Source organism: Dryobates pubescens, chromosome 36 (genome assembly GCF_014839835.1).
Source record: "Dryobates pubescens isolate bDryPub1 chromosome 36, bDryPub1.pri, whole genome shotgun sequence".
NCBI classification, from domain to species: Eukaryota; Metazoa; Chordata; class Aves; order Piciformes; family Picidae; genus Dryobates; species Dryobates pubescens.
Window position 1 is genome coordinate 2,613,501 of NC_071647.1, and position 13,488 is coordinate 2,626,988.

At 56.0% G+C, this 13,488-nt stretch overlaps 1 protein-coding gene across 2 annotated transcripts; it reads right to left on the bottom strand.

Moving 5' to 3' along the window:
* Nucleotides 1–5,897: 5,897 nt before the first annotated feature.
* Nucleotides 5,898–13,076, bottom strand: PHB1 (prohibitin 1). Of its 2 annotated transcripts, none has more exons than XM_054176977.1 (7): nt 12,992–13,076; nt 12,162–12,287; nt 11,612–11,773; nt 10,135–10,277; nt 8,926–9,042; nt 7,805–7,900; nt 5,898–6,189 (listed from the first exon to the last, which is right to left on the bottom strand). In XM_054176977.1, the coding sequence occupies exons 2-7, from the start codon at nt 12,247–12,249 to the stop codon at nt 5,977–5,979; spliced, it is 819 nt and encodes a 272-aa protein (XP_054032952.1). In that variant the 5' UTR covers nt 12,250–12,287; nt 12,992–13,076; the 3' UTR covers nt 5,898–5,976. The 2 variants fall into 2 exon arrangements, with proteins under 2 accessions (XP_054032952.1, XP_054032951.1); XM_054176976.1 differs by lacking the exon at nt 12,992–13,076 and adding an exon at nt 12,896–12,913.
* Between the last annotated feature and the right edge of the window lie 412 nt (nt 13,077–13,488).

The window sequence follows — 13,488 nt, forward strand, 5'->3', positions numbered from 1 at the left end:
GCTCAGCCTCCTGTGGCAGCTTGTCAGCCCCTCGAGTTCCTCTCCTTTCTGGGGATGTCTTGGGCAAGAGCTTGATGTTGGCTCCACTAGGCCCTTCAGATCTGAGGCTTTGTTGCTGTCTGTGGGTGGGGAAAATGAACCCAGCAGGGCTGAGGGTGAGGAAGTGGTTCAGAGAAGTCCACTGTGATTGTCTGAAGGCAGATGCTTCACTTTCTCTGGAGGTTTGTCCTGCATCCCTTAGCTGGGGCACACTTAACATCCCCTCTAAGTCACCCTGACACCTCTCTCCCTGTAACAACCCTCTCATCTCTCACCAAGTAGAAAAACAGCACAAAAAGCTGAGTTGTCCCTCAGTAAACCTGACCTACCCCTGACACTTACCCTAGTGGAAGTCAGGCCTTGCTAGGCTGAAGTCAGCTCAGTTCTGCTGATGGAAACCAGGCATGAGAGGAACATCTTGGCCCCTGGTGCTGCCCAGTGCCAGGCAAGGAGTAATGAAACCAAATCTGGCCCTGAGAATTGCTCCTCATCACCCAGCTGAGCTGAGCCCCCAGCCCAGCTCAGCACAACCCTTCCTACCCACTTCCACAAGTGCTTTCTGGCCCCCCCCCCCACGCCCCCCCCACATCCTCTGTGTTTCAGGAGAGGCATTTTCTGCTCCATCCACTTGGATATACAAACAGCACAGAGGAAGCAATAAGGAAACTCCTCCCCATCCTTTGCTCTAACCACTTCAGACATGCTGCCAGCTTGCTGCAGGGTATGAATTATCACAAACTCTGGGAGCTCCCCTACCTGCAGAAGCTTCAGCTCTGGTGCACCAGGGACTGGCAGGGAGCAGGTGCCCATTTCAGTGCCCCAGCTGTGCTGCAGGTGACCCCTGCTCTAGGGTGCCTGGCCATGAGGTTGCTTTCTCTTCACAGGTCAGGTAGGCTGGTTATCTATTAAATAGGGAGAGAGAGAGGCTGAGCATGCAGAGGAAATCAGGCAATTTCCTGTTTGTTTATCTTGAACAAAAGCTTGTTTGGCTGGTCTGAACATCGCTAGCAGGCTGGCCCAGCTGCTGCTGCAGAGCTGAGCTCTTCCATTGGGCATGAAAGGAAGGAGAAGGCAAAGTCTCCCAGGGGAAAAAAGAACAACCCAAACCCTTCTGGAAGTTTTTGCCATGGCAGAGTGGTGGGCAGGGAGATTTCACTTTGGCTTGCAGGTGTGTGAAGGTGATGAGGGGACTGGAACAGCTCCCTTGTGGGGAAAGACACAGAACTGGGTCTTTTTAGTCTGGAAAAGAGGAGAGAGGGAGGGAGAAAGGGAGGGAGAAGGGGAGGATCTCCTAAATGCTGACCAACACTTCAAGAGTGAGTGTCAGGAGGATGGGGCCAATCTTTTTTCAGTGATGCCCAGTGGCAGGACAAGGAGTACAGGCACAGACTTGAACATAAGTTGTTCCACCTAAACATGAGGAGGAGCTTCTTTACTTCAGGGGTGGTGGAGCACTGGAACAGGCTGCCCAGAGAGGTGCTGGAGTCTCTCTCTCTGGAGCCATTCAGAACCCACCCAGATGTATTCCTGGGTGGCTCTCTTTAGGTGAAGGGCTTGGTCTTGATGTCCTTTGCAAGTCCCTTCCAACCCCTGCCCTTCCCTGTGTGAAGGTGGCAGCAAACTGCTGCTTTTTGGGCCCAAGTGGGAGATGTGCTCTGGCAGCAGGGAGAGCTGCAGTCCCCCTCATCCTGGGCTCTTCAGTTACCCTCAGCAAGTCTTCCGTTGCACATTTCCAGCAGCCCTTTGCCCCAAACCTGGTCCCTGTTACTTTAGGGCTGCATTCAAAGAGACACAAGTGATAGGTCTCTGCTGGGCCACAAACTGCAGGGCAACACCTGCCAAGCTTTTACCAGCACTGGGCTCTCCAGTATGAGTTCCTGCCTGTCCATTTCGTTCTGCCCTTCAGGCAGCTCTCCTACCAGCACCTGCTTTTCCCTTCTCACCCAGGCACTGTGCTATTGTTTGCCCCTGTCTACATCCACTCCTTGTGCCCTCTGCCCCGGGGCAGAGTGACCTCGCTGTTCACCTGTCCCCGCGGGAGGCTGAGGGACACCCTCTTGTTCCCTTTGCTTGCCTTCCCCTGCAGGGAGAATTGCTGCTGCCATCTGGTGGGGGAGCAGCCCGGCTCCAGCCTCTGCTGCTCCTCAGCTCACATCCATCTCACCATGAGTGGGGTCACCTCTTCCCAAGTGTCCCTCCTGCCTACACGATCTCTCATGGGTAGCAGCAAAGCTACAGCCTCCAACCACTCACCCCAAATGATACCCCAGGCCCAAGACTTTGGTGCTGAATGTAACAACTTGCTGGAAAATGGAAAGATTCCTCTTGGTGTGGTGCTGGTGAGAGCTCTGTCCTCACTGCAAGGCCACACACCTCAGCCCTCTCTGGTTCTCCACCCCAGGTTGCACTCCACTTCCATGAGCAAGTGTTTGTTGCTGGATTGAGAGCAGCAAGGTTAGAAACACCAGAGAGGGAGAGGGAGGGTGGGGACACCTTGTTTGCTGGAGCTCTGAGGGCGGCCTGCCTTCATCTTCCCCAAGCCTGCAGCTCTTTCTGTTGCCCTGACAAGCAGAGCGCTGGGAGCCAGGGCTCACACCCTGCTAACGCCTCCCCACCGCTGCCAGGGAAGGGCCCTGGGAAGCCAGGTTCAGCCTTCAGCTCTCTGCAGTCCAGCCTTGGCCAGGAATGCCAGGCAGGCCAGTCCTTGACTGCACAAGCTCCATGCTTTGGTTTTACCTTGAGGAGCCCTGCCAGCACCTGAGAAGCTTGGCAGAGGATGCCAGGCAGGGCTCTCTCACCGCTGCACAGCGGGAGCGGAAGGCTTGTTGCCTCACCCAGCATCCTTGTGGAGTCCACACAGGGATACTCAGGCCCTGTCCTGATTTGTAGGGTCACTGTTCCCACCTGGAGCCAGACAGCTGGATGGTCCACACGGTGAGGAGCAGCTATAAACACAAAATCAACACAGGGTGCAGCCAGCACGCCCCCAGGCAGTGACAGCTCTGGGAGCAGCTCTGAAGCCTTGAGTCGTGGCAGCTTTAAGCATTAAGCGAGCAGAGCGAGGAGAAAGGAGCAGTTAACAGCCAGGGAACATTGGTGAAAAGAATTAGCCCCAAAAGCAGAGGAAATGGTGATTAATTAACCCCAGGAGCCACCCTTAGAGCCTCAGACACCTCCTCCAGAGAGGCCAACAGCAGGAGCAGCAGGAAACGCTCCACACTCCACTGGAAACACCCCACTGGAGGGCGAGGGAAATGCAGAGCCACAGCAGCTGAGGAGGGATTTCAGCCACGCTGGGTTGAGCCCAGCACCTGGAGCATGAAACTAACAGCAAAAGGCAGGAAACACTAAGGGGGATTTAAAAGGAGCCTTGGGAGGAAAGTGGAAGTTTCCTTAGAAGTGTCTGAAGTGGTAAAACCAGAAGAATAAAGAACCAGAGCAGTGGAGGAGGAAGAGGTCTGGAAGTTATTTGGGAGTTATGGACCTGACTGCTCAGCTGCTTAAAATATTTTGCAAGCTCAGGCACCTCATCACTGCAGGAACATACCTTGCCCAGGAGAAAAACCACTGGAGAGTCTGTTCTGCCAGGGATGAGGGCAACAACCCTGAATGAAGCAGCTGTACGGTGTGGGAAGCAGCCCACCCCCCCCAGCAGCTTTCCTGAGGGCTCAACATCCTCAGGGGAGGGATGACAGCCACCCAAGAGTGTGTTGCTGAGGGATAAGACACCCTATGAGCATCCTTACTTGCAGGAGGAACTTCTTTAAGGGTCACAGCCCACTGGAACAGGCTGCCCAGAGAGGTGGTGGAGTCTCCATCTCTGGAGACATTCCAGACCTGCCTGGATGCATTCCTGTATGACCTCCAGGTGACCCTGCCTTGGCAGGGGGCTTGGACTTCTCATAAAATCAACAAGGTTGGAAAAGACCTGAGAGACCATCAAGTCCAACCTATTACCTAACCTCCTGACAACTAAACCATGGCTCCAAGCCTTTCCTGAACACCTCCAGGGATGGTGACTCCACCACCTCCCTGGGCAGCACATTCCAACAGCCAATCCCTCTTTCTGGGAAGAACTTTCTCCTCACTTTGAGCCTGAGCTTCCCCTGGTGCAGTGCCATAGGTCCCTTCCAACCCCTACCAGGGTACTGTGAGGGGGTACTGGTGTACCAGGCTAGTACAGAGCCTCCTGACAGCCAGAGGGGTTTGGAGCTCACTGAGAGGTTGTCATCTGGTCCAACACAACCCCATCTTCTCTCCAACATCACCCTGCTGCACCAAGAGCACCCTGGAAAATGTGGAATACATGCAGTGACCATCCTGAACTGAGCTTGGAAGGCTGTTCAAACCCTCTCAGCCTTACCTTGTGTGGCAGGAATACAGCCCCCCAAAATGAAATCAATCACATTTCAGGCTTTAAATGGTCACAGCAAGACCTGCTTGCCTCTGCCTTTAGCCAAATAACCTGGCACAGGCACCAGGAGGTGTCTTGCTTCACTCTTCTGAGTTATGAAAGGTTGGCCCAGATGATCCTTGGGCTCCCTTCCAACCTGGCATTCTGTGATTCTGTTATCATTGAGAGGGGGGAAAAAAAACCCAAACCAAACCAAACCCCAGACCACCCCACTTGGGGACAGTGATCAAACCCCAGACCACCCCACTTGGGGACAGTGATCAAACCCCAGACCACCCCACTTGGGGACAGTGATCAAACCCCAGACCACCCCACTTGGGGACAGTGATCAAACTCCAGACCACCCCACTTGGGGACAGTGATCAAACTCCAGACCACCCCACTTGGGGACAGTGATCAAACCCCAGACCACCCCACTTGGGGACAGTGATCAAACCCCAGACCACCCCACTTGGGGACAGTGATCAAACCCCAGACCACCCCACTTGGGGACAGTGATCAAACCCCAGACCACCCCACTTGGGGACAGTGATCAAACTCCAGACCACCCCACTTGGGGACAGTGATCAAACCCCAGACCACTCCGCTTGGGACAGTGACATTTATTGAAGGCTGCTTACACAATCTCAAACCCATCCCATCCTCCTCACCATTCAGCTTCCCCAAATAAAAAAAGAGTGTGGATGTACCAGAGAATTCTGCCCACCTCTGCCTGCCTGAGCCATGGAGCACCCAGTCATGCCCTTCGTCCCAGGTGCCACCTGCAGCTGACCTCGTGGCGACAGAGCCAGCGCTGCAGCGAACGGATCAGTGCGTGGCAGCAAAGGGGAGGGAAGATGTCCCACTGCTGGCATGTCCATGAGAAGTTATTTCCTGCAGAGGAACTATCTTCTCCTCCATGCCTGAAACCTCTCCACTGCAGAAAGTGAACCTCTGCTGTGCTCGCTCCGCTTGACCTCTGCCTCCAGCTACCGGTGCTGCGCTTCACACCCGGGCACAGCGGAGCCACTCTCCCACCCACTGAGATGTCTCTTCCTCTCTCCCCTACACCTGAAACAAGACTGGTTTGACTGGAGAGCAAGCCCTGAGGAGCATCCTTGTGCCATAGTCCAGGACCTGCAAGTCTCTTAACAGCCCTGGCTCAGCCAGCCTGAAGGCACTGAAGCATCGCTGTGGAAAAAAACCTGATTGCTAGAGGGACCCTCGTGGTCAGGGAGTGAACAGATGAAACCTCTGCTCCTGTTGCTCAAACTGCCTGGCAAGGGGCAATTCTCAAACCTAGCTTGAGGGTCAGTGAAGGCTCTTGCTCTGACCTTTGATGGGAGGGATGCAGGTTTGCTGTCCAGAGTGTTCAGGTTTTATTTCACTTTTAAGAGCTGGAGAATGGGTTTGGATTTCCCCTTTCCCCCCTCCGGCTTTAGGCCCAGGAGGGAGACCACAACAGAAAAAAAAACAAAACAACCAATGATTCTTTTTGGAAAGGGCTGATCTGGTAGGTTGGAGGTGAGCAGGCTAGCTATGGCTCACTGGGGCAGCTGGAGGAGCACAGACTGTCCAGAGGGCAGGTAGGTGATGTTGCGGGAGCGGGAGAGCTGGTAGGCGATGTCCTCGGCCGCCTCCAGCTTGCGCAGCTCGATCAGCCCGTCGCCCGCCGTGGCCAGGGAGTTGGCAATCAGCTCTGCTGCTTTGGAGTCTCCCTCAGCAGAGATGACAGCTGCTTTCTTCTGCTGCTCAGCCTGAGTGCAAACAGAGGGGAGGGGCAGTAAGCAACAGGGGAAACAAGAGTTGGAGAGGAAGGAGGGCATAGAAAGGTTGGGGCTGGAGAAAGACCTCCAAAGTCAAGGCCAAGCCTGACACCACTGTGGCCCCGGGTGCCATGGCCACACATTTCTGGGTCATAGAATCAATAAGGTTGGAAAAGACCTCAAGGATCATCAAATCCAACCTATCACCCAAGACCTCCTGACTACTAAACCATGGCTCCAAGTGCCACATCCAATCCCCTCTTGAGCACCTCCAGGGATGGGGACGCCACCACCTCCCTGGGCAGCACATTCCGATAGCCAACAGCTCTCTCTCTCTGAAGAGCTTTCTCCAGCCTAAAACATCTCCAGGGATGGGGACTCCACCACCTCCCCAGGCAGCACATTCCAATGGCCATCAACACTCACTCTCTGTGAAGAACCTTCTCCAGCCTAAAACATCTCCAGGGATGGGGACTCCACCACCTCCCCAGGCAGCACATTCCAATGGCTAACTCTCTCTGAAGAACCTTCTCCAGCCTAAAACATCTCCAGGGATGGGGACTCCACCACCTCCCCAGGCAGCACATTCCAATGGCTAACTCTCTCTCTGAAGAACTTTCTCCAGCCTAAAACATCTCCAGGAATGGGGACTCCACCACCTCCCCAGGCAACCTGCTCCCCTCTTGCAGCAGTAAATTGTTCCTCGTGTCCAACTTAAACCTCCCTTGGTGCAACCTGAGGCCATTTCCTCTCCTATCACTTGAGACTAGGGAGAAGAGACCAACCCCCACCTGCTCCAGCCTCCTTCTAGGGAGTTGTAATGAGGTCTCCCCTCAGTCTCATTTCCTTCAGGCTGAACAACTCCAGGTCCTTCAGCTGCTCCTCACCAGCCCTGTTCTCCAGACCCTCCACCACCAGCTTTGTTGCCCTTCTCTGAAGCCACTCCAGGCCCTCAATGTCCTTGGACTGAGTGGCCCAAACCTGCACCCAGCACTCCGAGTGTGGCCTCACCAGTGCCCGGCAGGGGGAGACAATCCCCAACCTCCTCCCGAGGTCCAATCTGACTCTCCCCTGCTCCATGGTACCAAACACCACGGAAAACATCAGCCCCCCTCTCACAGCTCACAGACAGCAGGCTCATGGGCTGCCCAATCTCACTCCTGAACCTTTCTAACTGGCCCTCCTCACGAGTGCTGTTTCCTCCCTGCTCTGTGCAGATGTTCCTGTTCAGCACTCTGGGAAGGCCACAACATGGTAGTAAAAGGATAAAGAGACTCCAAAAGCCAACAAAACCAACCTTAGGCTTTAGCCACCCCCCAGTCACATACCAGAGCTGAGAACCACACTGGTGAGGTTGTTTAAAAGCCACAGAGATGTGGTGCTGAGGCACATGGTTTAGCACCAGCCTTGGTAGAGTTAGAGACTGGTTGGACTCAATGATCTCCAAGGTCTTTTTCAACCAAAATGGTTCTATGATTAAGACCCTAAGTGACTTTGTCATTCAACCTGCCTGGTCTCCTGGCCAGGCCAGTGAGATGTTCACTGCAAGCTAGAGGGGGACGGAGATAGCAAGCACTGTTTCAGGTTTCTCAGTAGGACAAAGTACCTTTTCCACAATGAATCTGGCTCTCTCTGCTTCTTGCTGGGCCACTTGCTTCATTTCCACTGCCTCTGTGAACTCCTTGCCAAAGGTCAGATGTGTCTGCAGGGCAGAAACCAAGCAAAGTCCACCTAAACAGTTACCAGTGAAACTGGGATGGGAGATGGAGAGCAGTATCCCTACAAGAACAGAAAGTGGGACAAGCAGGACTCCCCACCCAGTTCTGAGCTCTCAAGGGAGACACTGCAAGTGCAGCTCCAGTCCAGCAGACCATCAGAGATGCACCACACTCTTGGGTCCAGTGCTGGCAGAAGGTGCTCTGGCTGCACAGGGCAGGGAAGCCTCACTGCCTGCCAAGCCACCTTACACCTTCCATGCTCCACTGTGCACTGGTGTGCTCAGCTTGGGCTGTCTGGGCAGCTGCAGGCTCCTGGGATGGGCCAGGGGAAGATGCATTTCCTGCAGTACTGTGGCTCAGTGGAGAGCAGCAGAACCCAAGAATCAAAACCTCCTAAAGTCACCTTCCTGCAAGGACTCCCTGGATGTTCCCAGCCAAATCAGAGAGCTCATTTCCCTCTCCTCAAAAGCAACCTTCCCTGGCAAGTCCCAAAAGACAGGCAGAGGGGCACACACAAACCAAATTACAGCAGAGTTGATTTACAAAGCTTGTAGGGAGGTAGGAGGGAAAAGCTCTCTCCTTGAGCAGCCTTAGAAGACTTCAGCCAGGAGAACAATACCTCAGAGGAAAAAAGGATGCTGTAAGGAGTGCACATTTCACTGCCTCCTCATTCTGCTGGTGTCTCAGGGTGCCTGTGGAACAGCTGCCTTCTCTAAAGCAAGGTGCAGCCTGATCCACCACCCACAGAAGCCTTTCCTCTTCACCTCAGCTACAAAAGCCCTGCAGCAGCCAAGCCTGCCCATAAGCCAGCACAGAGCAGCCTTCAAGGGCTTGCTCAAGGTCACAAGCCTGTGACAAAACCAGAGGCACTGGCTTGAGCAGTAACCACCACACTCCATGCAGCTGCAGACACACAGACAGAGTCCAGACATCCAAACTTCCAGCCCACCCTCCTCTGAGTCTCCAACTGCTCTTCTCTGGGTGCACTCCAAAGAGGAAGAACTCTTACCAAGGACACATCGTCCAGGATGAGCCCGAAGGTCGCTGCCCTCTCCGTGAGGTCTTCACTCACTTGCCTTGAGACCAGCTCCCTCTGAGTGATCAATTCTCCAGCATCAAAGCGAGCCTGGAATCAGGGGGGGACATCAGAAACCCCCAGGAACTGACAGATTCTCCAAGCTCAGCCTCTCTCTGCACCCACAAGCACTTGAAGAGAAACGTGGAAAGACTTGGGAATTAAAGCTTAGGCTGGAGGGGAGGTTGCCCAGCTGAGCACTTCATGGAGGTGCTGGACTAAAGGTGGTCAGTGATCAGCTGGAGATGCTTCCAAACCTAAGGAGGGTTGTCCAGCTGAGCACTTCATGGAGGTGCTGGACTAAAGCTGGTCAGTGATTGTTTGGAGATGCTTCCAAACCCAGGGCAGGTTGAAGCTTAAGCTGGGGGGGAGGTTGCTCAGATGAACACTTCATAGAGGTGCTGGACTAAAGGTGGTCAGTGATCAGCTGGAGATGCTTCCAAACCCAAGGGAGGTTGTCCAGCTGAGCACTTCTTGGAGGTACTGGACTAAAGCTGCTCAGTGATCAGCTGGAGATGCTTCCAAACCCAGGGCAAGTTGAAGCCTAAGCTGGAGGGGAGGTTGCCCAGCTGAGCACTTCTTGGAGGTGCTGGACTAAAGCTGGTCAGTGACTGTTTGGAGATGCTTCCAAACCCAGGGCAGGTTGAAGCTTAAGCTGGAGGGGAGGTTGCCCAGCTGAGCACTTCTTGGAGGTGCTGGACTAAAGGTGGTCAGTGATCATTTGGAGATGCTTCCTAACCCAGGGGAGGTTGTCCAGCTGAGCACTTCTTGGAGGTGCTGGACTAAAGCTGCTCAGTGATCGTTTGGAGATGCTTCCAAACCCAGCAAGCTGAACTCTAAAACAGTCCCACAAGAAGTGAAAATGCCAGTCTGCTGCCTGTCCTGGAGGGGGAGGGGGGGTCTGAAGAGCAGAGCTAACAGCTGGAAACAGGGATCTCTTCCCATCCAGAATGACTCAAATCAGGCACAACACCAGAGAACAAGCAGCACGCCTCAATGTGCTTCCCCGGATGGCAAACAAGAGCCTGGGGCTGGAGGCGGGGTGGGGGGTAGACAAAGAAGCTTTAACCTGGAGCACAACCCACACTCCAGAAGGTCTAAAAAGAGGAAAGGAAGAGGCCCAGGGGACCCCAGCAAGCTCACCACCACAGACTTGAGGATCTCAGTGGTGATTGAGGGCAGGACACGCTCGTCGTAGTCCTCGCCGATGCTGGTGAAGATGCGCGGCAGCTGGGCGGTCACCGGCCTGAAGAGGATCCGCAGGGTGATGTTCACGTTCTGCAGGTCTGCAGGGAGAGACAGGCACAAGTTCAGTGGCAAGCTCCAGAAGCTGTCCTCTCCAGGGCTCACTGAGTGACAGAGAACAACCACTCAGGGTTTTGCCAGCAGACAGCAATCCGTAGAGGCCGGCGAGAGGTCTGGAGCACAGCCCTGGGAGGAGAGGCTGAGGGAGCTGGGGTTGCTTAGCCTGCAGAAGAGGAGGCTCAGGGGAGACCTTCTTGCTGTCTGCAGCCCCCTGAAGGGAGGTTGGAGCCAGGTGAGGGTTGGGCTCTTCTCCCAGGCAGCCATAGAATCACAGAATCAACCAGGTTGGAAGAGACCTCAGAGATCACAGTATCACCAAGGTTGGAAGAGACCTCAAAGATCATCAAGTCCAACCTATCACCCAACACCAAGCACCACATCCAAGCCTTTTCTGAACACCTCCAGGGATGGGGACTCCACCACCTCCCTGGGCAGCACATCCCAATGGCCAATTCCTCTTGCTGGAAAGAACTTTCTCCTCACCTCCAGCCTAAACTTCCCCTGGCACAGCTTGAGACTGTGTTCTCTTGTTCTGGTGCTGCTTGCCTGGGAGAAGAGACCAAACCTCACCTGGCTCCAACCTCCCTTCAGGAAGTTGCAGAGAATGGCAGAACAGGACACAGTCTCAAGCTGCCTCTAACCTGCTCTGGTGAGACCCCACCTGGAGTAATGCATCCAGTTCTGAAACCTCTGTTACAGGAGGGATCTGGAGGTGCTGGAAGGTGTCCAGAGAAGGGCCACGAGGATGAGCAGAGGGCTGGAGCTGCTCTGCTATGAGGACAGACTGAGGGAGCTGGGGTTGTGCAGGCTGGAGAAGAGAAGGCTCCAAGGAGACCTCACCGTAGCCTTCCAGTATCTGCAGGAGGCTCCAAGAAAGCTGGGGAGGGACTTTTGAGGGTGTCAGGGAGTGACAGTATCCCGGGGGATGGAGCAAAACTAGAAGTGGGGAGATTCAGACTGGATGTTAGGAAGAAGTTCTTCCCCTGGAGGGTGGTGAGAGCCTGGCACAGGCTGCCCAGGGAGGTGGTGGAAGCCTCATCCCTGGAAGGTTTTGCAGCCAGGCTGGAGGTGGCTGTGAGCAACCTGCTGCAGTGTGAGGTGTCCCTGCCCATGGCAGGGGGGCTGGAGCTGGCTGAGCCTTGAGCTCCCTTCCAACCCTGACAGCTCTGTGGTTCTCAGCAGCGAGGCCTCACTGATTTAGCCTGGAGAAGAGGAGGCTCTGTGATCCCTCACTCCACGCCAGACTGGACTTGGGACATGCAGAAGGAAACAGGCATGAGAGCATCCCTGCCAGCTGCAGGGGCCAAGCACTCACCTTTGCTGCCAGTGATCACCGGGATGTTGCGGGGCCGGGAGCGGCAGTCGAAGATGATCGGCTTCTGCACCCAGGGGATGAGGAAGTGAGTGCCTTCCCCCACCACCGTGTCCTGGACCCCACGGAACCGGTCAAAGATGACAGCTCTGTGGCCTGCATCGACTGGAGAAGGCAAAAAGCAAGGGGCACATCAAGCACTGCTTCCCCATTACTCTCCACGGTCCCCGGGGGAGAGTTAAAGCCTTTGGCTGCAGGAGAAGAGTGAAGTGAATTAGATCCCCAGGGCTGGGGGGCAAGGAGAAGATGCAGCGGTGAGTCCAGCTCCTGAGGGCAGCAGCTACCTGACAGCTTTCCAGAGAAAGGACCTTGCAACCCCTCTTTGCTTGTGCAATGCACAAGGTACAAAACAGCCCTGCAGACTTTGTGTGTGATTTCCACCCCCCCCACCCCCCCGATGCCAAGAGCAATAAAAGGGCAAAAGCAGCCAAATTACACCCCCCAAAAAAGGTGACAGAAGGTGATCTGCAAGCGCTGGGCCTCTCCCACTCACCATTGTAAAGAGCAGAATTGACCACTCCACCTGCAACAGCCAACCCCAGGCCAAGCTTCCCAAGGCTTTCAAACACCTTCGCAGCCATTTCACACCTCCAGTTCCAGCCCCTTTAAACAGTCCCTCCTGCAAGGACACCCAGGGTTTGTTACACACCGATTAAGCAAGAAGCAGGAGGGTCCTGCATGCAGCTGCCTGCAGAGCCACAGATGAATAGCCAAGCCGCATGGCAGAAACCCCCAGCAACTCTTTCTCCCTTCAGCAGCCACCTTAGCCTCCTCCATATGTCCCCTTCCCGGGCTCAGAGCCTGAAGCTCTGCAGCACTGCGGGTGTGTGGAACCCCCCCGCCAGAAAGCCCCACAGTTCCAAGCCGCCCCCCTAACGCACTCCCAGCCCACGCTGCCCCCAGCCCCTCTGAACTACCTCGGCTCCCCACTCCAGCCCCCCCGTACCCGGCAGAGTCGCCTCCCGCAGGCCAGCTCTTCTCCGCCAGACCTCATTCTCCCCGCACCCTCCCAGGCCTCCCAACCCGGAACAGGCTCCCCGTGAGCCAAAACTCCGCTACCGGCCGCGGCTAGGCTCCCTCCTGGCCTCGGCCCATGGTCCTGATCCGGACCCTGGCTCCCTCCCGCAGGCCGCAGCTCGGCGCCTGCTCGGCCTCCTCCCGGTCGCGGTCCCCTTTCGGCCTCGTTCCGAGCCCAGGCTCCCCCCTAGAGACTCCTTCTCGGCTCACCTCCCGGTCCCAGCGCCCTCACAGCCCCGGCAACGCTCCCGGCCCCGAGCCCTACCGCACCCTCCCACCCCAGTCCCCTCTCACAGCGCCCCTGACCTCCACATGAATCCGCGGCCACCCGCGCCAGCGCGCCTGCGCGCCGCGCCAAGACCGCCGCTCCTCATTGGTCTGCGCCCCCGCGTGGCACTCTGGAACGTGTAGTTCTGATTGGCCCTGCCGTCTGCCGGGCGTACTATGACTCCCGGCATGCCCCGCGGGATGCTCTTCCCGAGTAAGATCGCTTTCCATTGGCTATGTCGTGCCGCAAAGCCTTTTGGGAGCCGTAGGCTCGCTGGCGGGGAGCCACGTGGGGCGGCTCCGGGGCCGCTGCAGGGGGGAATGGAGGTGGCGCCGGAGCACCCAGGGACAGTGGGGCAGGGTGTGCCTGCTCCTCGTTTGTCACGAGAGAAAGAGGGCCTGGAGTGGGCCTTCCCCAGCCCCGTCTGAGGGGCAGCGGGTCCTGGAGGTGGAGGGCGAGAGGGGTGGGGCGTGGAGACAGCGATGCGGATGCAGTGCTGAGGACGGATCGCAGACGTCCGGCCACGTCCCCCTTC

Coding starts and splice junctions, on each gene's coding strand:
- PHB1 (XM_054176977.1), bottom strand. CDS start 12,249: ATGGCTGCGAAGGTGTTTGAAAGCCTTGGGAAGCTTGGCCTGGGGTTG. Junction 11,774..12,161: donor CAATTCTGCTCTTTACAATG/GTGAGTGGGAGA, acceptor TGCCTTCTCCAG/TCGATGCAGGCCACAGAGCT. Junction 7,901..8,925: donor TCCTGGACGATGTGTCCTTG/GTAAGAGTTCTT, acceptor TCTGCCCTGCAG/ACACATCTGACCTTTGGCAA.